We start from the raw sequence: 27224 nt of genomic DNA, 5'->3' as shown, positions 1-27224 counted from the left end.
GTGTTAGCCCCACAGACAATGAGTGTGGATACATCACAGACACCATTAATGCAGGCAGGAAATATCTTGTTGCAAGGCTTTTCCGTACAGCAACTAAATGAGTGGCTAGGAAATAACAAAACTACACAACCTGCTACAGTGATCGCAGAGAGATCAGAGAAAGAGGATTACCTAAACTTTGTGAGACTGGGTGTGGAAGCTGCTGAACTAGTGGAAGGGACAATGGGGGTGAACAGATTAGAGTCATACACAAAAGCAGAATTGAGATATTTGTGCCCCAAAATCACTAAAGAAGTAGGTAAGGTACATCAGAGGTTGGCGAACCTGGCAGACAAATATAATATTGATATTGAGAATACTAAACATTTGAAAAGAAGCTACAGATTAGACTTTGACTCTAAGGACTTTGAACACATGAGGTCTGCCGGAATGAAAGCGCATCTTAAAGAAATACTGCAAAGTGTGCAGATTTGGGGAGCTTTAGAGAAATGGGAAGGCAGATGGGCAAAGAAAAGAGAAGGAGAAAAGCAACAGTCCAGGATCAAGTCAAGCTAAAGCTTCACCGGATACGGGATCAGTAAAGATGTTACCAATGAGAGAAACAGCTGGTGGGGTTCTAATCCATGTACCGTGGACTAGGGGAGACATTCTGTCATATACAAATGATTATCCCAGGTTGACGGAGAAACCAATAGAATGGTATCAGCAGACAGACAGGTTTGTGAAGCTTGCAAAGTGTCTCTGGGAAGATTTGAATACCTTGTTTGAGATCATTGTTCCACCTGATCTATGGCTTGAGTGCAAGAGGGGTGTGGACTGGCCGACACAGGAACCGGCAAGGGATAAGGTAACTGGAGCACCATCTGAGGAGGTGATGAAGTACTATCACAAAGTGATTGAGTTTTTGAAGCAGAAAGTGTCACCGAAAGTGACAGATTGGCAGAAAATCGACCGGACCTCACAGGAGGTTAAAGAATCAATCCATGCTTATTATGAGAGGTTGTTGAAAGCGTTCAAACATTACAGTGGCACTGAGACTATTGAGCCGAAAGACATGAACCATCTTGTGTTCAGATTTGTTGAAGGGCTGAGACCAGAGGTTAGCCAGATGATTAAGAATCATTTGATCTGCTGGCAAGCGAAGCCAATTGATGAGGTGTTGCAGTATGCAAAGTATTGTAGTGATGAGATTGAGCTGAAGCAGAGAAAGTTGAAGGAGAAAGTGATGGTGATGCAGATTAAGGCAGCACAGGCAGGTATAGAGGGAAACGGAATCCAGCAGATGCCACAGCAGCAACCGCAAGGGAATAGAGTGTTTCAGGTGCAACCGAGAGGCAAACGGTCTGCGGTCCAGACTTGAATACTGTTGTGGTTCAAAATGATGCTCAGGGGATAAAAAAAGATGTCACCATGTCACGCGTGCGGGGGCGTGGGGCACTGGAAGCGGGAATGCCCAAATATGGTGCATGATGGGGTCTTTCAACAAAGCACTGATGTCGGTACATTCCAAAATGTGAGGGGTCCAAAATTGAGAGGTCAAAATCAAAACTTTCAGAATAACATGGTTCAGATGCAGGGGTTACAGCCCATGCAGCAAATACAAATGCCGCGTGTTCAACCAGCACAAATGCAGCAGGTACAACAGCAGGGTCCCATGGTACCTAGACAGTAAATGCAATTACCATTAACTCCAATGGGACAACAACAGGTGATGCTTCCTCAGCAGGTCACAGGTCAAGTGATGAGCCAAAATAACACAGTACAGTAATTCCCATTGCGTGGTGAAGATGGAATGAAAGATGAATGGTCGGATGACAGTTCAGACAGTGAGGAGTGCAGGCTTGCAGCGTCCCTAGAAGTAGATCAGAGAGGACCCTATGTAGAGGGGAAGGTGATGGGTCACAAGGTCTCATTCTTGGTTGACACAGGAGCTACACGCTCTACAGTCAGAAGTGCAGAGGTTCCGAAATTACCACTGTCAGGGCGTACCATAAGAGTGGTAGGAGTAGCAAACTAGTACATGACGAATCCGATTACTGACCCCGTACAAGTTGAGATTAGCAACTTCCAGGGACTGCATAAGTTTGTAGTCTGTGATTTGAGTCCCGTATCCCTACTGGGAAGAGACTTACTGTGCCAGACGAAATGTTCAATTACCTGCTCTAATGAAAGGATTGAAGTGCAAACAAACAGTGATGATGAGGGAGATGACGGGCAGTTTTCAGAGACAGCAAATGAAGACTACCCTTGGATAACCTTATTCCTGCTGCTTACAGTGACTGACTTGCCAGCTGTGTTGCAAGGAACTGTGACAGAGAAAGTGTGGGACCTGACAGGAAAAGAAGTGGGACTGATAAAGGGAGTAGAACGGGTTAAAGTACAAGTAAAGCTAAATGCAGTGATCCCCCAGGTGCCGCAGTACCACATGGCACAAGATGTCCTTATTCGGGTATCGCAGATAATTGCAGACTTTGTAAAGCAAGGAGTCCTGAAAGAGGTATTGAGCAGCCCATGTAGTTCACCAATAATGGGTGTGAAAAAGCCTTGTGGGAAGGTTTGAATTGTACAAGATTTAAGAAAAGTAAACAAGATTGTGGTAAAGTGTTGCCCCATAGTGCCAAATCCAGCAGTGATTATGTTACAGGTTCCGTGTGATGCAGAATGGTTCACAGTTGTAGACCTGTCACAAGCATTCTTTTCGGTACCTCTTCATGAGGACAGCCAATTTTTATTCAGTTTCAAATTCCTGGACAAGGTGTACAGTTGGTGCAGAATTCCTCAAGGGTTTTCTGAGTCACCTTCCATCTTCAACCTGATACTGAAGAAGGACTTGGAATCGTTAGAATTATCTTTTAGTTCAACTCTAGTACAGTACATCGATGACTTGCTGATTGCGTCCAGAACAAAAGACGACTGTAGGTATGACACAATTGCCTTACTGAACCATCTGGGAAAGAACGGACATAAAGGGTCCCCAAAGAAGCTTCAGTATTGTCAGAAAGAGGTGAAATACCTAGGGCACTTGATTGAGAAAGGGTCCAGGAGAATATCAAAAGAGAGGGTGACGGCCATACTGCAGATGAACCCCCCCCCGACAACAAAGACAGATGTCAGAATGTTTTTGGGAATGGTGGGTTACTGTCATCAGTGGATTCCCAACTTTTCGATTATCTCTAAACCATTGATAAAGCTGTCAGGCAAGAAAACTAAGGATGAACCGTATACCATAACTTTATCTGAGGAAGAGCTTGAGTCATTCATGGAATTGAGAGAGTGCATGTGTAGGGCAGCAGCTTTTGGTATGCCTGATTATACGAAGCCCTTTCTACTGTTTTGTCATGAACGTGATGCTTGTTCTCTGTCTGTCTTAACACAGGTCAATGGTGGTGCAAACCGCCCTATAGCATATTCTTCAGCTACTCTGGACCCAGTCGCAGCAGCCTTACCGGGTTGTTTGCGCGCAGTTGGTCAGAGCCTCACACAACGTGAAGGCATAGTGATAGGACATCCCCCAACAGTAATGGTTCCGTATTCAGTTGAGATTCTGTTGACCCGAACTAAAACCCAGCACATGACAAATGCCCGACTTACCTAATATGAGACAATTATTTTGTGGTCGCTTAATGTCTCCTTAAAGCGGTGTACTGTATTGAACCCGGCAACTCTACTTCCTGTTGAAAACTCTGAGATTAATAACACGGAGGAAGTGGAGCATGACTGTCTTGAGGTAACAGAACTATGTACCAAACCCAGACCTGACATTAAAGATACGGAGCTAAAAGAAAATGATTGCATTATGTTTGTTGATGGATCATGTTTGAGAGACTCAGTCGGAATTCTGAGAGCCGGTGATGCTGTGTGTACAATCACCGGTATTATAGAAGCCTCCTGGCTCGAAAGAGTGTATTCTGCACAAGTGGCTGAATTAATTGCCCCTTACTAAGGCATGCCACGCAGCTGAAAATCTGAAAGTTACTATCTATACTGACAGCAGATACGGATTTGGAATTGTACATGATTTTGGCCAATTGTGGTCACAGAGGGGTTTCATGACCTCTTCTGGTTCACCAGTGAAAAATGGCGAACAGATTAAGGATTTGTTACATGCAATTCAGTTACCTCCTGAAATTGCTGTGGTGAAATGCAATGCTCATGTTAAGTTACAAGACTTTGTGTCAATGGGAAACGGCTATGCAGATCAAGTCTCAAGGTTTTGTGCATTGAACTGTAAATCGTTCAAGGATCAGTGGGAATTGTTACCGCAAACTGAAAATGAAACATGTTTAAACTTTGCACTAAGAGTTGTTGACACATTAGATGAGCTGAAATCACTGCAGGGTCGTGCTAGCAGAGAAGAAAAACGCTCCTGGCAGAGAATGCAATGTGTACAGAGAGCTGACGATTTGTGGGTCTCAGAGGAGGGGAAGCTGGTTTTACCAAACAGTCTTTTGTCACAATTTGCAAGGTTGTACCATGGACAAGCAAATCTTGGGAGAGACGCAATGATTAGATTGTTCAAAATTGACTGCTTTAATCCGAAATTCAGACAAGCCGCAGAGGTTACCTGTTACATGTCCATCATCTGTCAACAGATGAATGCGGGAAAAGGGACTGTGGTGACTGAGCCACATTGGGAGAGCTGGAGGTCCGTTTAGCAAGATGCAAATAGATTTCATTGAAATGCCCATGTGTGGAGGCTTGAGGTACGTGTTGGTGAATGTGTGTGTTTGCAGCCATTGGATTGAAGCTTACCCTACACGTAGGAATGACAGCCTCACAGTAGCAAAGCCATTGCTTAGAGACCTAATACCATGGTTCGGTTTCCCGGTCTCTTTGGAATCAGATAGGGGCAGATACTTTGACAATGAGGTGATAAAGCTCTTATGTGCTGCATTAGACATTGAGCAGAAGCTGCATTGTAGCTATCGCCCCGAAGCATCAGGACTAGTGGAACAGATGAATGGTACCTTGAAGTCGAGAATGGCAAAAATTTGCGCAGCTACCAACATGAAATGGCCAGATGCATTGCCCTTAGTGTTGATGTCAATGAGAAACACACCTGACAAGAAGACAGGATTATCTCCCCATGAGATAATCATGGGCCGAGCTATGAGGTTGCCCGCAGTACCTGCAAATGCTCTTGTGAATATCACGGATGATATGGTGTTGGACTACTGCAGAGGTTTGGCTGATGTGGTCCGCTCGTTTTCCCACCAGGTGGAGGCCAATACGTTGCCACCAATCAGTGATCCAGGTCACACTCTGCAAGCCGGTGAATGGGTGGTTGTCAAGAAGCATGTAAGGAAGATGTGTTTGGAGCCGCACTGGAAGGGGCCATATCAAGTAATACTGACAACAACCACTGCTGTGAAGTGTGCAGGAGTCCCAAACTGGATACATGCCAGTCACACAAAGAAGGTAACATGTCCAGCTGATGAGGGACTTTAAGTGCCCGAAACAACAGCTCCCCAGAGGGAAGTCTCAGGGCCGGAGAGTATTCAAAGGGAAACGGAGACTGTAGGAGAGCCCACTGAGGACGGCCTAGTCCCTCAAACAGTAAATGAGTTCGAGAGAGGTGACGGTGAACCTATCTCAGTAGAGGCAGCAGGAGAACCGCAACAAGGAGAGGTTCTCCCAGAGGTAGACAGATACGGGTTAGAGCTTGAACCCGGTTACAGGCCCAGAAGACGAGGGGGGAGAGCAGAAGGAGATCAAAACACAGAGATACCTCCTGAGCCAATTGCAGGTCCCTCAAGAGAGAACACCATAGTACAAGAGGAGGGTACTGTTCAGCGTCCTGAGAGGCCAAGCAGGAAGAAAATGCATAAAGGTGATAATTGGCCAGAGAAACAAGCTGCAAGGGAAAAGGTTGTTCCTTGTGAAACAATAGAGGAAGAAATTGATACAACCAGAAGGGAGGATCTTAGTGAAGGAGAGTTGCAAAGTGAACGCAGATTGAAAAGAAAGAATCGCAAACAGAAGGTACGCAGGTCCTGAATGGGCATATGTAACGACATCTGAATGGCAACAAGAATTCTTAGCCTTTTGCTTTGATCGAGGAGTACCAGGCCAATACTACGGTACCTGAATTCAAACAAGAAAAGACTGTGTTAAAATTGAAAATCGAAAGCTGAAAGCTGAGAAAAGAGACTTATAGATTACCAGATATGACATATGAAACCTGAATTGACTCTGAAAACAGATTATGACAAGTTGCTAACCTGATTTGACAAAAGGTCCCTGGGGTGAGTGAAACGCTGTAAATACATGCAAAGAGAGAAAGGGAGACTTACATTAAAAAAAAAAAAAAAAAGAGAGCTCTTAATCGTCCTCAAGTTGATTGTCTGCTTTGAGTTATTCTGCTATCTGATTCTTTACAGATCATGGCTTACACTAGAAGTAGTAGCAAAAAGAGCAAAGTGTGTGGTTGGTTAAGTGTTATATTGAGTATTGTGTGTGCAATAATAATTGTAGGTGTAGGGAATGCCGTGGTTGGATAAGAAAGTGAACAATGCTTCAAAACCTGAGACTGCTACACTAACACCATGGGAAAAGTTTGAGCACGATACTAAATACTTGCATGAGGGAACTAATTCAAAGGGGGAACTCTACTAATGTCTTCTATCGCTTGCTGAATGAGTATGTCGATACTATGGATGCGAGGAACTGTTATGTGTGCACAAAGATTCCTTCATCAGTACTGTAAGGAAATGCCTCCTTGGCATGGTTACCCCCTGACTTTTTGCCTTTGCTGATGCTATGTTTTGAATTGAAAGTGTGCTGAGGCCTGCTAACCAGACCCCAGCACCAGTGTTCTTTCCCTAACCTGTACTTTTGATTCCACAATTGGCACACCCTGGCATCCAGGTAAGTCCCTTGTAACTGGTACCCCTGGTACCAAGGGCCCTGATGCCAGGGAAGGTCTCTAAGGGCTGCAGCATATCTTATGCCACCCTGGGGACCCCTCACTCAGCACAGACACACTGCTTGCCAGCTTGTGTGTGCTGGTGAGAACAAAACGAGTAAGTCGACATGGCACTCCCCTCAGGGTGCCATGCCAACCTCACACTGCCTATGCAGTATAGATAAGTCACCCCTCTAGTAGGCCTTACAGCCCTAAGGCAGGGTGCACTATACCATAGGTGAGGGCACCAGTGCATGAGTACTGTGCCCCTACAGTGTCTAAGCCAAACCTTAGACATTGTCAGTGCAGGGTAGCCATAAGAGTATATGGTCTGGGAGTCTGTCAAACACGGACTCCACCGCACCATAATGGCTACACTGAAAACTGGGAAGTTTGGTATCAAACTTCTCAGCACAATAAATGCACACTGATGCCAGTGTACATTTTATTGTGAAATACACCCCAGAGGGCACCTTAGAGGTGCCCCCTGAAACCTTAACCGACTATCTGTGTAGGCTGACTAGTTCCAGCAGCCTGCCACAACCGAGACATGTTGCTGGCCCCATGGGGAGAGTGCCTTTGTCACTCTGAGGAAAGTAACAAAGCCTGCACTGGGTGGAGATGCTAACACCTCCCCCAGGCAGAAGCTGTCACACCTGGCGGTGAGCCTCAAAGGCTCACCCCTTTGTGCCAGCACCGCAGGACACTCCAGCTAGTAGAGTTGCCCGCCCCCTCTGGCCACGGCCCCCACTTTTGGCAGCAAGGCCGGAGAAAATAATGAGAATAACAAGGAGGAGTCACTGGCCAGTCAGGACAGCCCCTAAAGTGTCCTGAGCTGAAGTGACTAACTTTTAGAAATCCTCCATCTTGCAGATGGAGGATTCCCCAATAGGATTAGGGATGTGACCCCCTCCCCTTGGGAGGAGGCACAAAGAGGGTGTACCCACCCTCAGGGCTAGTAGCCATTGGCTACTAACCCCCCAGACCTAAACACGCCCTTAAATTTAGTATTTAAGGGCTTCCCTGAACCTAAGAAATTAGATTCCTGAAACTACAAGAAGAAGAAGACTGCAGAGCTGAAAAACCCCTGCAGAGGAAGAACAGAAGACACCAACTGCTTTGGCCCCAGTCCTACCGGCCTGTCTCCTGCCTTCCAAAGAACCCTGCTCCAGCGACGCTTTCCAAGGGACCAGCGACCTCTGAATCCTCCGAGGACTGCCCTGCTTCAAGAAAGACAAGAAACTCCTGAGGACAGCGGCACTGCTCCAAAAGAACTGCAACTTTGTTTCAAGGAGCAGACCTAAAGACCCCTGCAACTCCCCGCAAGAAGCGTGAGACTTGCAACACTGCACCCGGCGACCCCGACTCGACTGGTGGAGAACCAACACCTCAGGGAGGACCCTCCAGCGACTCAGAGACCGTGAGTAACCAAAGTTGTCCCCCCTGAACCCCCACAGCGACGCCTGCAGAGGGAATCCCAAGGCTCCCCCTGACCGCGACTGCCTGAACTCCATTACCTGACGGCTGGAAAAGACCCTGCACCCGCAGCCCCCAGCACCTAAAGGAACGGAACTCCTGTGCAGGAGTGACCCCCAGGAGGCCCTCTCCCTTGCCCAGGTGGTGGCCACCCCGAGGAGCCCCCCCCCCTTGCCTGCCTGCAACGCTGAAGAGATTCCTTGATCTCTCCTTGAAAACCATTGTAAACCCGACGCGTGTTTGCACACTGCACCCGGCCGCCCCTGCGCTGCTGAGGGTGTACTTTTTGTGCTGACTTGTGTCCCCCCCGGTGCCCTACAAAACCCCCCTGGTCTGCCCTCCGAAGACGCGGGTACTTACCTGCTGGCAGACCGGAACCGGGGCACCCCCTTCTCTCCATTGAAGCCTATGTGTTTTGGGCACCTCTTTGACCTCTGCACCTGACCGGCCCTGTGCTGCTGGTGTGGTAACTTTGGGGTTGCTCTTAACCCCCAACGGTGGGCTACCTTGGACCCAAACCTGAGACTTGTAAGTGATTTACTTACCTGACAAAACTAACAAAACCTTACCTCCCCCAGGAACTGTGAAAATTGCACTAAGTGTCCACTTTTAAAACAGCTATTTGTGTTTTATGTGAAAAGTATATATGCTACTGTAATTTTTCCAAGTTCCAAAAGTACTTACCTGCAATACCTTTCAAATGAGATATTACATGTAGAATTTGAACCTGTGGTTCTTAAAATAAACTAAGAAAAGATATTTTTCTATAACAAAACCTATTGGCCTGGATTTGTCTCTGAGTGTGTGTTCCTCATTTATTGCCTGTGTGTATGTACAACAAATGCTTAACACTACTCCTTTGATAAGCCTACTGCTCGACCACACTACCACGAAATAGAGCATTAGTATTATCTCTTTTTTGCCACTATCTTACCTCTAAGGGGAACCCTTGGACTCTGTGCATACTATTCCTTACTTTGAAATAGTGCATACAGAGCCAACTTCCTACAAGTACAAGAAGGGGTCACTTACCATAGTCTGCCTTTAACCTACGGGATAAGTTGCAGTTTGCTACTAACAAGATTCTATGACCAAGAACATGTGCAATATTTTTATTCAAATCTAGACGCAGTGTTTTCCTTTGTGCCTGTGATTGAGTTTCTGAACAAGTTAGCTAAAGAACATAGTATAAAATTATTTAGAGGTTTCTTTGAGCCGACACTAACCTTTGGCAAAGCGTATGCACACCGCAACAATCTGACCTGCTTATTAATACCTGTAGAGAAAAGCTTTTTAGATCACACTGATGATAGACGCAAAGCACTGAAAGAAAAATTAGAAGAAGGGCTAGAGAAACGCACATATGCAAATGATTATGCTTACACCGCAATAAAGACGCAGGGCAAATTAGCCATAGACGCATTACATGTAGGTAGGCTTTGTATATATAGGCCAAAATCTGATCATGACACTTTATTTGTGGGAACGAGTGAATGCATGCATGTGTTTTTGTTTCAGAGTAAATGGACATTCATATTAAATGGACAGGATCCAGTCATCCAGGGGATCTATTACATCTGTGGACTCAATGCTTATTATCGTCTCCCTAAGGGATGGTATGGGACATGTTATTTGGGGATAGTTTTCCCAAAGATTTACCATATTGATGACTTAAAACAAATACCTAAAATGTCTGAATTACAACATGCTAGACAAAAACGAGAGACAGCGGCTGCTGTCGGTGGTGACATATTTGGAGCCATAATTCCTTCAGTAGGGGTTATTTTAAACTCAAAGATTTGAAAGTGGTCTACTATTGTGGATAACATGCGTACAAATATTTCACAGGGGCTATACTCATCATGGATACTGAACTTGCTGCGGAAAGAGCTATGACTCTTCAAAAATCGGCTTGCTTTAGACATTCTTTTAGCAAAGAGCGGCGGAGTCTGTAAGATGCTTAACGAACGTCATTGTTGCTCATTTTATTCCAGATAACAGTAGAAAGATTAGAGGTATGCTTACTAACCTAACAAGAGATAGTGCAGATTTGAAAGATTTGAAAGGACCTGGAGTTTGGGAGAAAGTTGGAAAAGGAATTACCAGGGTAGGGAGCTGGTTTACCAGTATTTGGAATGGGGTGCTTGCAAAAATATTAGGGGGTCTATTTATTGTCCTGATCTGTTTATTGGGTCTATGAGGAGCATGCAAAATTAATGAGAAAATTAGAAGAAAATGGACCAAAAGGAACAGAAGGAACGAAGAAAGCAAAATGGAGAAAATGTTTAATGAAATTTGGGAGAGCTCACACAAAGGACAAGGTGTTGAAATGCGCATTATGCGCAAAGTGAAAAATTAAAAGTGAAAGGTCAAAAGGGAAAGGTTTGTGTGATGACGAACGTCATCAGACGAGGGACTGAGAGAGCGTAGCTTATAAAATCTATATTTACGTGAAATGTTTATGAACTAATGTGTGATAATGCCACATAGAAGTTGTGATAATGCCACATAGAAGTTGTACTAATGTTTTGCTAAAACGTGCACTTGAAATGTGACCACAGGGAGTGGCCGTCAATGTATACGGGGACTAATGAAAATGACTAATACCAATGAAAATGTATATTAAAGAATAATTTTGTACTAATTATTAATGATTATGTTATTAAAGTTACGTTGAATAAATCTTGTAGGCCTTAAGTTAGCATGAGCCGAAGCTTAGCTGCCTGGCTCTCATATTAAATGTATTTTTCTAAACGTGCAGTGTGCTGACTCGCAAAAGGACATGACCTCTTGTTTTCTTCAACTAGAAGCTGAATGTAACCATAGTGGACCCGTTCTCATGAAATTCATATTGCTTGTAGAAATGTTTAGCTAAAATGCAACATTGTAGATTAATATAATGTACAAGGTCGTTTAAACCAGTGAAGACAATGGTGCTACTGACCAAAAGATGTGCAAAGAATTACAGAAGGATGAAATCATACCGGACGTGCTACCTCCGAAGACGTAAATCATATGGACCAATAAACTGTCTGAGAACTATCGTGGGGTGACAAATTTGATGACCTAATTCAAAATTAATTGTGTAGAGATAGTGGGGTGCAACCCCTTAGCCAATTAGATTTTAGGGCAGATGTCTCCAAACTGTTTAATGCCCCCCCCCCCCAGTTGAAAAATAAAAATCATTGGGTCCCCCTCAGAATTTTTCACAATTATTTTATAAACATGGAAATGTTTAAATATGTCTAAACCTATTTAAACATTGCAGTTAAGTACTGTTACCTTTTTTAAACTACAATAACCTGCTTCTGCTTTAAAAAAAGCCTATTATCTGTATAACATTTATTTTGACCAGAGTCTGGGCCCCCCCCCCTGGGATCACTCGAGGCCCCACTAGGGGGTCCGCCCCCCAGTTTGAAGACCTCTGTTTTATTGGAATGTACAATGAAAAAGGGATAAAAACCCATGACACAGGGAGCCCGATAGAGATGTTAGGTAAGGCTATCGATTTTATCCAGAAACTCTGTCACTCTTTTTGGTGACTTATTGGTTTACTAAATCCATCCTCTTCCTTAGATAGCCCATTTACACTTTACCTCCTTATGAGGGAAGTGCCCCTTTTTGCCCCAGAGCTGAGTTTCAACTGATGGCGAAGCGACTGATGTCCTGAAGACAAAGACTGAACCAGAGTGCTGACCCAAACCTTGGAGGGTAACTATGACAATGAAATTGTGATTTGTCTGTTTGCTTTTCCTTTCTAGGTACCAACTGCCTACTTTTGACAGAGAGCATAGCTAGATGTTTTCCAAATTGGTGTTCTAAATTGTTTTGCATGAAGCCCAACATGCCAATGCTAATCAGTGGTTAGGACAGGTGTTCACTAAACGGACGCAAAATAGACAAACAACTGAATCTATGATTTGTTGAACCGAGCGTTAATGACACTCTGCTAAAGTTGATTGATGTTCACGCTGTGTTATGTTTTGATGTTTATGATTTTTGCCTTAATTAAATCTTATCAGAGTTGCCATATTGTGACTATACTATTTTGTTTCTTGGTTTTGAGATTAACACACTTGCTCTTAGAATTGTAACTAACAGGGAATAAAACTCATAAGATTCTACTAAACTGGTGTGGTTATTCAGGACTGCCAGGTCATGGTGGTGCCTTGAATTGATAGATGTCTTTGACTAAAGTGAAATGCATTGTTATATTAAATATTGATGACATTATTGACGTATTGATTGACATAATAATTAGCTATCTCGTCCTAAGGTGTCTCTCAACTGGGTCAAAAGATTAATTGGCCTAAAACGAGTCCTAATGTGTAATAAATTATCATAAAGGGACGCGTTAGCACTCATACTGCACTACTGAGAAGAAGTACTGTCCTATTTAATGTAAAGCAGCTCTGATGAGGTTAGAGTAATCTTCTATTGAAAGCAAAGTAATCCGGCCCTTAGTGTATTCCCTCGTTAAAGGTAATGACGAGATATTTAATTAACTGTATTACTCTAATATCGTGGTAAAGCATATACCTGTAACCTAATCCTTTAATTAAAGGCTAACAACCAAGCGTGGGTCCATGGGTACACCACCGAGTAATTTGCATTAAAATACAAATAACAGGTGTCAGGTATGGTCAGTTATTTCAGTCGAGCATACAAATAACTAGAAGTCCCAGAATGCAGTAACCTGTTAAACGAAAGTCAAAAATGACAAAATGGATTAAGGTTACCAGATGACTCCGCTCAAAGAATGTGGTGTTCTAGGTCCTGTAAGTTTCTTCTACAGTTCATTGGTTTCATTTGCGATGGTTCAGTTGGATCAGCTGACGCGAACCAAGACTAAAACGCCCCAAAAATGCATACGGTTTTTAGGCGGTGACACGGATAACTTGAGTCCTTGGTTCGCACGCGGTCGCCTTGGCATGGAATCAGAGGTGAGGTACTCTTAGTACCTAACCACACGGCAACCCTAACGAGGGGGTCGCTAGATTAAATGTCTCCTAATTTTTTTGTGCAGGGTTTGGTGCTACACATGGGCTCCTAACCAGCACTTTGATAGACTGAACTGTAAGTATGACATACGTTAACGGTACTACGTTTAGATCTTACCTTAGGAACCTCTCGGGTTGGGCACTGGCTACCTTAAGGCTCTTTAGGCAGCTCTGCAGCACATTTTCCTTCTGCTGCGCTGCCATCCTTCAGAAACAGAGCCCACATGTGAAGCGCTGAAGAGACTCCGGAGTGGAGTTGTGAACATCCGGTCCGGCTGGAAACACAGCACTCAAAAAAGAATAGTTCCGCAACAGGCAGAAGTCGGTGGTGAATAGGCAGCTCACCTTTCCAGTAATGGACAGCAGTGATGAAGAATTAATAGGCAGAGACTCTGAACTGATCGAAGTAAACTGGCAGACGTCCTAAAATTAACAAATCCATTGTCGTTTCCACGTCGATTTCTAAGCGGAGTTTATGCAACATTTAAAAATCAATCAAATAAAAACGTCCACATGTCCAGGGAAAGACGACGTCTAATCATAACTAAGGAAACCTACGTTATTTTTATTCTAACTTAAAAGCACAGTTTGCAGTTAGTAGGTCTATTAAAATCTGACGCCTCGTCCGGCGTAGTAAGCGCTATATAAATACAATACAATTACGTTTCTGGTCAAAATGTATTAATTCGTATTATTTCCCTACAAATAGCCGGGAAGTATTAACATTCCAACATGGCCGCTCGGTTTACCTTTGATCCTCTGACATAGGCAGACTAGTCCTTTCTTTGGCAATCCCGTTTTTGTTCGTTTGTCCGGTTTAAATATGCTAAGTAAAGTTATCTATGAATGACTTAGAGTCAATATGGCTGCCTTCACAATGCGATTGACAGGTAAACCTTTTACTTTCCATCATGCGAAGCGAAGATGGCCGAGGGTACCTATAAAAAGCATTATATTTTCGGTAAAATACGGCCAAACCTGATCGGTACCACCATGCCAAAACAAGATAATGTGTTAAGTATGCTTAACCTGGTAATGACTGATTCAGGTTGTGAGCAACTTGATTGACTTTCCTGTATGCTTCTTTCCAAGGGCACTTTATTTACCTTGTGTGCATATCCCATACATCAGAAATGTTTCGGGGAATCAAATATATAGCTGCATTGGGGTGTGCCCAGCGTGAGGCATCTTAACCCCTTCGCTGCCAGGCCTTTTCCCCTCCTGTGCTGAGCCTTTTTTTTGGCTATTTGGGGCAGTTCGCGCTTAGGCCTTCATACATTTTTGTCCACATAAGCTATCCACTCCAAATTTGCGTCCTTTTTTTCCCAACATCCTAGGGATTCTAGAGGTACTCAGAGTTTGTGGATTACCCTGGAAGAGACCAAGAAATTAGCTAAAATACAGCAAAAAGTTCCTTTAAAAAAAAAAAAAAAAGGGGGAAAAAAGGGCTGCAAAAGAAGGCTTGTGTTTTTTTCCCTGAAAATTGCATCAACAAAGGGTTTGCTGTGCTAAACTCACCATCTTTCCAGACTTCAGGAACAGGCAGACTTGAATCAGAAAACCCAATTTTTCAACACAATTGTGGCATTTTACTGGGACATTCCCAATTTTTTACTATTTTTTGTGCTTTCGGCCTCTCTCCAGTTAGTGACAGAAATGGGTGTGAAACCAATGCTGGATCCCAGAAAAGCTAAACATTTCTGAAAAGTAGACACAATTCTGAATTCAGCAAGGGGTAATTTGTGTAGATCCTACAAGTGTTTCCTACAGAAAATAACAGCTGAAATAAAAAAATATGGTGAAAAAACAGCCATTTTTCTCCACGTTTTACTCTGTAACTTTTTCCTGCGATGTCATATTTTCAAAAGCAATATACCGTTATGTCTGCTAGACTCTTCTGGTAGAGGGAATATGCACCTTGCAACGGGTAATCATTGGGTACTGGGCATACAGCAATTAATTTTGTGAAATATAAAAAGTGAGAAATGGGTATCAAGAAAACCAAAATGAACACAAGATAAGGTGTTGAGAAACAGTGGTTATTTGTACATCTCTGAATTCTGGGGTGCCCATACTAGTATGTGAATTACAGGGCATTTCTCAAACAGACGTCTTTTTTACACACTGTCTTACATTTGGAAGGAAAAGTTGTAGAGAAAGACAAGTGTCAATAACACTTGTTGTGCTATTCTGTGTTCCCCTAAGTCTCCTAATATAAATGGTACCTCACTTGCGTTGGTAGGCCTAATGCTCGCCACAGGAAACACAACATGGACACATCACATTTTTACATTGAAATCTGACATGTTTTTTGCAAAGTGCCTAGCTGTAGATTTTGGCCTCGAGCTCAGCTGGCACCTAAGGAAACCTACCAAACCTGCACATTTTTGAAAACAAGACACCTAGGGGAATCCAAGTTGGGGTGACTTGTGGGGCTCCGACCAGGTTATGTTACCCAGAATGCTTTGCAAAGCTCAAAAGTTTGCCAAAAAAACACTTTTTCCTCTCATTTCGGTGACAGAAAGTTCTGGAATCTGAGAGGAGCCACAGATTTCCTTCCACCCAGCGTTCCCCCAAGTCTCCAGATAAAAATGGTACCTCACTTGTGTGGGTAGGCCTAGCGCCTGCGACAGGAAATGCCCCAAAACACAATGTGGACACATCACATTTTCCCAAAGAAAACAGAGCTGTTTTTTGCAAAGTGTTTAGCTGTGGATTTTGTCCTCTAGCTCAGCCGGCACCGAGGGAAACCTACCAAACCTGCACATTTTTGAAAAGCAGACACCTAGGGGAATCCAATATGAGGTAACTTGTAGGGCCCGACCAGGTTATGTTACCCAGAATCCTTTGCAAACCTCAAAAGTTTGCCAAAAAAACACATTTTCCTCTCATTTGGGTGACAGAAAGTTCTGGAATCTGAGAGGAGCCACAAATTTCCTTCCACTCAGCATTCCCCCAAGTCTCCCTATAAAAACAGTACCTCACTTGTGTGGGTAGGCCTAGCGCCTGCAACAGGAAATGCCCCAAAACACAATGTGGACACATCACATTTTCCACAAGAAAACAGAGCTGTTTTTTGCAAAGTGCCTAGCTGTGGATTTTGTCCTTTAGCTCAGCCGGCACAGAGGGAAACTTAGCAAAGCTGCGCATTTTTGAAAACTAGACACCTAGAGGAATCCAAGATGGGGTGACTTGTGGGGCTGTGACCACGTTCTGTTACACAGAATTGTTTGCAAACCTCAAAATATGGCCCAAAAAAACACTTTTTCCTCTCATTTCGGTGACAGAAAGTTCTGGAATCTGAGAGGAGCCACAAATTTCCTTCCACCCAGCGTTCCCCCAAGTCTCCCGATAAAAATGGTACCTCACTTTTGTGAGTAGGCCTACTGCCTGCGAAAGGAAATGCCCCAAAACACTATCAGCACACATCAAAATGATCAAATACAATACTACTAGTTTTTGCGGGGGAAAGGAAAGGGGGTCACCTGCGTTTTTGGTCATGGGTTCAGCAGCCATCTAGGGAAACCTACCAAACCCAGACATTTCTGCAAACTAGACACACGAGGGAGTCCAGGGAGGTGTGACTTGCATGGATCCCTCAATGTTTTCTTACCCAGAATCCTCAGCAAACCTCAAATTTAGCTAAAATATCAAATTTTTCCCACATTTTTGTGTGGGATCACCGCACTGGGACAAAGTTCATACCACCCAACGTTCCCCTCAGTCTCCCGGTAAAAATGATACCTCACTTGTGTAGGTGGGCCAAGTGCTTGTGACAGGGAAGAGCCAAAAACATGTCCAAATTGAGGGGGAACTAAAGCGGGTCCAAAAGGGCTGTTTGAAAAAAAACACATTTTTAGGCTGACAAGTGGGGCAGAATTTTTATCGGTATAGATGAGACAATTCTGGGTAGTAGGAATTTTGTGGATTTCGGAAGGTTCCATCACAAAAATGTGGAAAAAATTTGTGATTTCCAGCAAAGTTGGAGGTTTGCAGGGCATCGTGGGTAAGAAAATGGTGGGGGGTGCATGTGAAACACATCACCCTGGAATCAGCCAGATGTTTAGTTTTCAGATGTGTCTAGGTCTTTTGGATTTTTCTACATGGCAGCATCCCAAAGTCCATAAACTGCAGCCCTCATCATTCCAAGTGGGACGATTTTGAGAGTTAGCCAAGCTCTCATGGCCCGAATGTAAAACCAAAACCCAAAGTAATCAAATGTCCTCTTGCTTGCGGTGGGATAAGATGTTTTAGTGTGCGGCAGAGAGCTGAAAGACTGTTACCCCCTTCAGTTGGGGTGGGGACATAACCAGCCCACACTGATTGGTAGCCACCACCCTCAGAAATGACCTAAAATAAATTTGCTCCCTCCCACCCCTCAACCCCCCACCCGGTGAGCGACCCTTGCGTGAATTTGCCTTAAAAAGAAAAACTCCCGGGTGTCTAGTGGTTTTTGCCCCCCTTGGGGGCAGATTGGCCTCATAAAAATAGGCCGATCGGCCCCCAAGGGGGGCAGAAATGGCCTAAATATAATTTGCCCCCTAGGGGAGCGACCCTTGCCTAAGGGGTCGCTCCCCACCTCTAAAAAGCAAAACAAAAAAAAAAGATCCCTGGCGCCTAGATGTTTCTACCCCCTATGGGGGCAGATTGGCCTAACAACAATAGGCCAATCTGCCCCCAGGAGGGGTGGGGGGCAGAAAAGTCCTTGGAAAAAAATTGCCCCCATGGGGAGCTACCCTTGCCCAAGGGGTCGCTCCCCTTAAGCCAATTTCCTTATTTGAAAAAAACCCTGGTGTCTAGTGGGCATTTCAGCAGCCAGATCGCATATGTTATGGCTGCTAAAATGCTCTGAGAGACTTCAAAGGGAAGGAAATTCCTTTCCTTCCCTACCCTTTGAAGCCTCTCAGGCACCCATCACATGATCGGAAGAGAAATGTAAAGCATTTCTTTTCCAATCGCGCTGGAAGCTGAGTTTCGAGTGCGATGGGGAGGTGGCCTCTGATGAGGTCAGTGTGCGATCGGGCGCTGACGTCATCAGACGTCACTGGGGAGGGTCGGGTGGAAGGGGAAGGGCTCCCCTTCCATACCTGCATTGGTGGGGTGGGAGGGAAGCCCACAGAGGGCTCCCTCTGAGCTCATGTGCGAGGACGTAATGGTTACGTCCTCGGCACAGGAGCACTGTGCCAGTGGACGTAACCATTACGTCCCCGGCACAGAAGCGGTTAACATCAACACATCTTGCTTTTACCAGTCAATTCTGGTACACTATTCGTCTCTGTAGCCAAGTTGGGAATTCTCCCCATAGCCCAGTTTTTTTTTTGGATGTGTTACATTTAACAAATTGCTGAATAAAAATATAGGATTTGTACAGTTCCGAAGGCATTCATGCAAACACTCCAAGGTGCAGGAAACGTCTTATTGTATTATTTCACTTTTCTTGCCTTGAAATCCCCTGACTTCAATGCAACTTAACATGGAAATAAAAATTCTGCCATTTCTATCTGAATCTTCCTCTTGGATGTTTCCTTTAAGCATATATGCCAAAATCTAAGGAAGTGTAAAACTTAATTTAAAAAGTCCAGGTAACCATCCAAATTATTATTCAAGTGCCTACAGCAAGACTATTTGGGTGCTTACGAGGAACATTTACGTGATGAAACCTGAGGCATATTAGTCTTACAAAAAATATAAACTTTATGTAATTAAAAGTATTATCTTTCTTATTTTTTTGCTGAAAATTTGTTGCAAGAATCTATGTGCAGCTGCGTAACATGCACAGACCTGTCCACTTTCATTTTACCATATTCATCATATCAGCTTTTGAGAATAGACACGGTGGTGACTATGAAAAAAATATCAAGGGGATTAAGGTTCCCACACACTTAAGTGGGATAAGGCTAGAGGAAAACCATTACCTCTATGTCCCTCCTCTCAATCAGGTGAACCCCGCCCATTGGGAAACATCAGGGTGCTGAAAATGCAAATCTCACCCATCTACGCACCATGAAAGGATTGGCATTCCTTGCATCCTCTTGTTTCATTCCCTGTATTAACTGGAACAAAGACTTTTGGAGTATAGATCCCTTCCCGACTTGGCCCTTTAACTTATCCTCTGCACACTCTTTCCTTTCTGGGCTTAGGCGGAGACAGAGATCCATCGTTGAAGAAGTGGCAGTGGGACCATTCATGAATAAAATACTAGCCCCTCGGATGCTCATGTGTGGTAAAGTTGACCTTGTTGCCTCCTGGCTGTATCATGGTCAGAGTGAGCTAGCAGGGATCCTATTTTCTTATTCTTTCATACAAGAGAATTATCTAGGTTCTACTCACGTGCAGCAGGTGGAAGATCCATGTAGGAAATCCACTTTTTCTGCACGGTCACCCAGGATTTTTCGCCTTTGCAGGACCCTATACTTTTCTGGCTTTAGAACTCTGTGCAATTTACCCCTGCTGTCCAGCAGTAAAGTACTCATGCTCTCCCTTTAAACAAGGTTGCAATACTCCCAATTCCAATACTTTTTTTCCTGACTGAAGTTCCTGGGTGGCAATTTGCATTGGTTCTCTTGCTTCTCCTAAACATTAATTAGCTTTGAATAGATGAAATGGTTCCTAGAAGCAAAGAATAGGCTCACCTGAATGGGTAGAGATGACTCCTCTGATTTCCGCAGAGTATGCAGAATGGAGACTGTGGGCACCCTGTTTTACTTATGTATCAAATTCTTCTTGAGTGTCAAATATTGCTTGACTGGTCTGCTGTGTTCACATATACTACTTGGGGTACACTTGAAAGGGGAGAAAACAGAATGCCAAGACAATTATTGTGTATCCACTCTCTGGCGCTGTAGGCCTCCGTTTTGGCCTACCAATCTTCTGTTCTTCTGTCTCTAGGTTTACATAAAACCCTTGAGGCACACTTGAAAGGGGAGAGAACATAATGACATTTTTGTCCAATCAGACGTTTGTATTTGCTATCATAGTGGGTATAGTGGCTGTCTCAACCTGTATTTAGTGTTAGATCTGAGAGGGCACTAGGATTATTATAGTACACTCTTCACACACACCCAGTGCCCAGGTTTAGTGTTCGAAGACTTTTGCCATCTTGAAAATGCCCAAAGTTTAGGGTTGGCCCCCTAAACCTCTTAAGCCCCCTAAACCCTTAGAACTTTTACTCCATTGTTTAGTGTGTCCCCAGTAGTCATTCCCACCCACTACTTACTGCCAAGAACAAATGTAGCACCTCCAGGCACCCACTTCAAAGCACTTCCTGAACCTTCAGAAGAGGCCTGGAGCTTCTGTCTGTGACCTCTTGTATCGAGGGCGAAGAAGTGGGCGCCAAGGATCATAAAGCTGACTGGTTCAAGCTGCAGGAATAAAACAAGCAACAAAGGCATTTTCTTGGAACTACCCAGCTGATCACTGGCAATTGTATCCTGCTGTTGGCCTCTGCTTAATACCCTGTGAGTGTGAAAGTGCCTCCCCTCAGGTCCTGGGAAGCTTTAGTAGTGTGCTCCTGTGATGAATTGGGTCTTACAAGACAAAATCAAAAGCTAAAATGTTTGACCAGGATGATCCAGCTTGGTACATCTGACCCATGCTACATCTTGGTCAGTTTCGAATTAGGCCTAGTCCCCGGTCTATCGCGACCATTGACTGTCATTAGAGCTTTATGCTTTTTGGAACTACATGACCTTAAATGTTTAAAAAATCATATCCTGATTGGATTTTTGTCATTTTGTTTACTACATTTTACTCTCTTATTGTAATTTAGTTTGGGATTTTTATTGTTTTTATTGTTTTGCATTTTGACATTATTACTGTTTTGGTACTGCATAAATCCTTTACACATTGGCCAAATAAAACCTTTAGCGCCAATTTGAAACTAAGGAGTTGCTATGTACAGCTAATCACCAAATTTCTCCTCCACATGAAAGCTTTGATATTGTTTTTTTTTTTTTAAACAATCAATAGTTAACACTTTGAGTAATCAAAAAAAGAAAGGTATTTGTTGGATGGTATGAACAACACAACCTGCAAAATATTGCAAAGATCGCCAAAATCAAAAGTAGGTTTTTATCCTTTTAAACAACACCCTCATATCCCATCTCCCCATATTTAGCCATAAGTAAAATGTTAGATACAGACAGCCACAATCCATTACATACTTGGCTATACACAATTAACAGTATTCAGCACCACAGACCAACTCTGACAGTGTTTTTCCAAGACCGCGCTGCTCCCTGCCTTCCCATAAATTTTCTTAGCCTGGTACATCTTATCTTCAGTGCTCTTCACTCCTCCATGTTACGTACCCATGCTTCAGTGACAAAGAGTGAAAACATGTTGTACGAGACAAGTTGTGCGCAGAAAAGTACCTGATGGTGTGTGAAGCTAAGTTAAGCACAAAATGGAGTCAGCGGTCAAGATGGAGCTGGTGGCTAAATACGAATAGCATTACAGGTGCGCAGTTTAAATCTTTGATGGCCCTGAGATTTCTAACAGGGGGCAAGCCACTAAGTCCTTGGAGTTACTTGAGATGTCCTTTGAGGTTGTAGAGCAGGAGTAGTCCTTCTCATTGTAAAAAGCAGCAGACAGCAGAGCAAGTTGCAAAGTGGCTGTCCCTCCTAGCAGCAGATCTGCCCTTCTTGGCAGAGTCTCTTTAGGACCCAAAAGTGAACTGATTTGGTGGGTTTCGGGCCCAGTACTTATACCAAGATGTTTCTTTGAAGTGGAGGAGACTTCAAAAGAGGCTTTTGAAGGGTGGGATGGTTAGGGGGTTGGCTGTAGGCCCTGCGGCCAAACCCATCACACATGGCCGAAGGCCATGTGCGATGCAAGGCTGAGTGGTCTAGTGGCCTAAAGTTGTGCGCAGCGGTGGTTGGATTAATGTATAGTAATGAAAATAGCTTTATGTAAAAAAAAAAGAGAAATTCACTTAAAAAAGCCAAAGGTTACAGGGACATTGGAGTTGGCTCCCATTTTATGCAAACCATAGAAATTCACCCTTCCTTCCCTGTCTCCAGAAACTGTACAGGGGGGTATGCAGCCCTTTGTGTGAGAAGAGGCACTGCCCTATTCCGGTGTAGGTGTGAGCTCCTCCCTCGACTTTTTGTAAGATGGGGTGAGTCATTACATTCACGCATACTATTATTTTTTTTTCCTTTTCTTTAACCTTACCAACGGACACCACTATTAAAGGTTGTCAGCTAGGTAATTTTAATTTAACTAGATCCCTTTACTATTTAAAATACTTTATCTAAGAACTCCCTCTGGGTGTTTTTCACTGAAAGGCTGAGTCCACCCTGGTGGCATCGTACTACTAGGGGGATAGGTGGTTTATGATGAAGCATGACACTATTAAGTGTGTTAGACCACCTATTCCATAAGGAGGAATTCCCTGCATAGGTTCCAATACAACATTCTGAACAGTAAATAACTATAAAATCACAATTAGTGTATCTCATCTCCTTCACACCTTTTGTGTATATTGGTGAGTTCCTCCCTCCCATCTAGCCCATGAAGACCCATCAGCCAGGTGATGTGCCATCAGGATGCAAATGTGAGACCCAAGCTCCCTTTGTGTGTGGCTGTCTAGAGAGAATGCACAAAGGCCAGGTGTCATCTACCCCAGATGTGTATTCAGAGACCGGCAGATGCACAGAACGGTTGGAGTAAGAAAATGCCAACTTCTAAAAGTGGCATTTTCGGATGTAAAATTTAAGATCTATCTTCACCTTAAGGTGTAATTTTTTAAATTGTGAGTCTGGAGACACTACATTCCATATCCCTCTCTCTTCCCAAATGGTAAATTACACTTAAATGATTTTTAAGGTAGCCCCAATCTTAAACTATGGGAGAGATAGGCCTTGCAGTAGTGGAAAACGAAATTAAGAGTGTTTCACTACCTGGGCATGTAGAACTCAAAAGATACATGTCAAACTTTTCAAATACACTGCATCCTGCTTACCAGGACCAACCTTAGAGGTGATTTTCATGTAATAAAAAGGAAGGTTTGGGCCTGGCAAGTGGGTGCACTGTCCAGGTCGAAATGGCAGTTTAAATCTGCACCCACACATTCTGCAGTGGTAGCCCTGAGATGTGTTTGAGGATAACTGTAGTGGGTTTCACAGTCTGTGCTGCAGCACACTAGTAATACTTGACTTACTGGCCCTGGGCACATGTATTGCACTTTACTAGGGACTTACAAGCAAATCAAATATGGCAATTGTGGATAAGCCAATTTTATCAGGTTTAGAGTACAGAGCACCTGCACTTTAGCACTGGTCAGCACACAATCCTAAAATCCAGCAAAAATGAGTCAGAAAAGCAGGAGGTCAGAGGGCAAAAAAGTTAAGGGAAACCATACCAAGGATGCCAAGTCTAACACAGGGACTGCTACACAAGCCTGATAGAACATGCAACAGGTCTTCCGGCCTCTACTGTATTTGAACAGAACTGAAGTCTAGTGCATAGAAAATCGCACTAAGATTAATAAAATAAAAGTGACAACCTGACTAATAGTAATGTATGTTCAAACAAGCAAATCGAAAACAAAAATCTTAGTAGGAGATAAACAAATCCAGACATTGAACATTAGAGTGACATTGACTTGCTTTCTCCACTCCTGTAGGCTGGGTAATACGTATTCTGGTGGCATCAGAAAGCGTGATAAAACTTGAAAGGTGCTTAGCATGAATATCATCACGTACACTAAAGGCATAACATAGGCAAACGTTAGCACATTAATTTATAGGTTACACTTACTGAAGCTAACTGTTCTTAACTAGAAACCTTACATATAGTAGCCTGGTCAAAACCTCTCCTAAGTGCTACAAGTAGTACCATCAAAATACTAAAGGCTGAATGTTGGTAATTTCCGTTATATTTTTATACCAGAAAAGTGCAATATCCCTGTAGGAAGTTGGCTCTGTATGTGCTATTTCAAAGTAAGGAATAGCATGCACAGAGTCCAAGGGTTCCCCTTAGAGGTAAGATAGTGGCAAAAAGAGATAATACCAATGCTCTATTTTGTGGTAGTGTGGTCGAGCAGTAGGCTTATCCAAGGAGTAGTGTTAAGCATTTGTTGTACATACACATAGACAATAAATGAGGTACACACACTCAGAGACAAATCCAGCCAATAGGTTTTTATATAGAAAAATATCTTTTCTTAGTTTATTTTAAGAACCACAGGTTCAAATTCTACATGTAATATCTCATTCGAAAGGTATTGCAGGTAAGTACTTTAGGAACTTCAAATCATAAAAATTGCATGTATACTTTACAAGTTATTGACAAATAGCTGTTTTAAAAGTGGACACTTAGTGCAATTTTCACAGTTCCTGGGGGAGGTAAGTTTTTGTTAGTTTTACCAGGTAAGTAAGACACTTACAGGGTTCAGTTCTTGGTCCAAGGTAGCCCACCGTTGGGGGTTCAGAGCAACCCCAAAGTCACCACACCAGCAGCTCAGGGCCGGTCAGGTGCAGAGTTCAAAGTGGTGCCCAAAACACATAGGCTAGAATGGAGAGAAGGGGGTGCCCCGGTTCCGGTCTGCTTGCAGGTAAGTACCCGCGTCTTCGGAGGGCAGACCAGGGGGGTTTTGTAGGGCACCGGGGGGGAGACAAGCCCACACAGAAATTTCACCCTCAGCGGCGCGGGGGCGGCCGGGTGCAGTGTAGAAACAAGCGTCGGGTTCGCAATGTTAGTCTATGAGAGATCTCGGGATCTCTTCAGCGCTGCAGGCAGGCAAGGGGGGGGTTCCTCGGGGAAACCTCCACTTGGGCAAGGGAGAGGGACTCCTGGGGGTCACTTCTCCAGTGAAAGTCCGGTCCTTCAGGTCCTGGGGGCTGCGGGTGCAGGGTCTCTCCCAGGTGTCGGGATTTTGGATTCAAAGAGTCGCGGTCAGGGGAAGCCTCGGGATTCCCTCTGCAGGCGGCGCTGTGGGGGCTCAGGGGGGACAGGTTTTGGTACTCACAGTATCAGAGTAGTCCTGGGGTCCCTCCTGAGGTGTCGGGTCTCCACCAGCCGAGTCGGGGTCGCCGGGTGCAGTGTTGCAAGTCTCACGCTTCTTGCGGGGAGCTTGCAGGGTTCTTTAAAGCGGCTGGAAACAAAGTTGCAGCTTTTCTTGGAGCAGGTCCGCTGTCCTCGGGAGTTTCTTGTCTTTTCGAAGCCAGGGCAGTCCTCAGAGGATGTCGAGGTCGCTGGTCCCTTTGGAAGGCGTCGCTGGAGCAGGATCTTTGGAAGGCAGGAGACAGGCCGGTGAGTTTCTGGAGCCAAGGCAGTTGTCGTCTTCTGGTCTTCCGCTGCAGGGGTTTTCAGCTGGGCAGTCCTTCTTCTTGTAGTTGCAGGAATCTAATTTTCTAGGGTTCAGGGTAGCCCTTAAATACTAAATTTAAGGGTGTGTTTAGGTCTGGGGGGTTAGTAGCCAATGGCTACTAGCCCTGAGGGTGGGTACACCCTCTTTGTGCCTCCTCCCAAGGGGAGGGGGTCACAATCCTAACCCTATTGGGGGAATCCTCCATCTGCAAGATGGAGGATTTCTAAAAGTTAGAGTCACTTCAGCTCAGGACACCTTAGGGGCTGTCCTGACTGGCCAGTGACTCCTCCTTGTTTTTCTCATTATTTTCTCCGGCCTTGCCGCCAAAAGTGGGGCCTGGCCGGAGGGGGCGGGCAACTCCACTAGCTGGAGTGTCCTGCTGGGTTGGCACAAAGGAGGTGAGCCTTTGAGGCTCACCGCCAGTTGTGACAATTCCTGCCTGGGGGAGGTGTTAGCATCTCCACCCAGTGCAGGCTTTGTTACTGGCCTCAGAGTGACAAAGGCACTCTCCCCATGGGGCCAGCAACATGTCTCTGGTGTGGCAGGCTGCTGGAACTAGTCAGCCTACACAGACAGTCGGTTAAGTTTCAGGGGGCACCTCTAAGGTGCCCTCTGGGGTGTGTTTTGCAATAAAATGTACACTGGCATCAGTGTGCATTTATTGTGCTGAGAAGTTTGATACCAAACTTCCCAGTTTTCAGTGTAGCCATTATGGTGCTGTGGAGTTCGTGTTTGACAGACTCCCAGACCATATACTCTTATGGCTACCCTGTACTTACAATGTCTAAGGTTTTGTTTAGACACTGTAGGGGTACCATGCTCATGCACTGGTACCCTCACCTATGGTATAGTGCACCCTGCCTTAGGGCTGTAAGGCCTGCTAGAGGGGTGTCTTACCTATACTGCATAGGCAGTGAGAGGCTGGCATGGCACCCTGAGGGGAGTGCCATGTCGACTTACTCATTTTGTTCTCACTAGCACACACAGGCTTGTAAGCAGTGTGTCTGTGCTGAGTGAGGGGTCTCTAGGGTGGCATAAGACATGCTGCAGCCCTTAGAGACCTTCCTTGGCATCAGGGCCCTTGGTACTAGAAGTACCAGTTACAAGGGACTTATCTGAATGCCAGGGTGTGCCAATTGTGGATACAATGGTACATTTTAGGTGAAGGAACACTGGTGCTGGGGCCTGGTTAGCAGGGTCCCAGCACTCTTCTCAGTCAAGTCAGCATCAGTATCAGGCAAAAAGTGGGGGGTAACTGCAACAGGGAGCCATTTCTTTACAATCCCATAATGTCAAACACAGCAGATGGCACCAAAATGATCTGATTAGTTAAGACTGGGAGGTGCTTCAGTAATCTAGCTGTATAATTTCCAAAAACCGTACTTAAAAATAGAAGCCACATTTCTCTGTACATAAAGCTATATCATTCTACATCCTGCTTTCCTCAAAATAACTGAGGTCTATGAAAGTATTCGAGAAGAGCCATGTTACACAAAGATGAAGGTTGTTAAACCTATTCCCTTACTACACA

The 27224-nt window shown here is 44.3% G+C and overlaps 2 protein-coding genes across 2 annotated transcripts in view; one reads left to right on the top strand and one right to left on the bottom strand.

Annotated features, from left to right (window-relative positions):
- MPHOSPH10 (M-phase phosphoprotein 10) overlaps window positions 1-13666 on the bottom strand; it is a 174170-nt gene extending 160504 nt beyond the window's left edge. Inside the window, exon 1 of the mRNA XM_069222392.1 lies at window positions 13499-13666. Coding sequence (XP_069078493.1) covers window positions 13499-13584 — 86 coding nt within the window. The 5' untranslated portion in view covers window positions 13585-13666. The remainder of the gene's footprint in view (window positions 1-13498) is intronic.
- Window positions 13667-14189: 523 nt separating this feature from the next.
- Window positions 14190-27224, top strand: part of MCEE (methylmalonyl-CoA epimerase) — a 104945-nt gene continuing 91910 nt past the window's right edge. Inside the window, exon 1 of the mRNA XM_069222391.1 lies at window positions 14190-14270. Coding sequence (XP_069078492.1) covers window positions 14243-14270 — 28 coding nt within the window. The 5' untranslated portion in view covers window positions 14190-14242. The remainder of the gene's footprint in view (window positions 14271-27224) is intronic.

This window comes from Pleurodeles waltl, chromosome 3_1 (genome assembly GCF_031143425.1).
Source record: "Pleurodeles waltl isolate 20211129_DDA chromosome 3_1, aPleWal1.hap1.20221129, whole genome shotgun sequence".
Taxonomy (NCBI): domain Eukaryota; kingdom Metazoa; phylum Chordata; class Amphibia; order Caudata; family Salamandridae; genus Pleurodeles; species Pleurodeles waltl.
The sequence above is the reverse complement of the archived record's forward strand: the minus strand, read 5'-3'. Positions and strand labels throughout refer to the sequence as shown.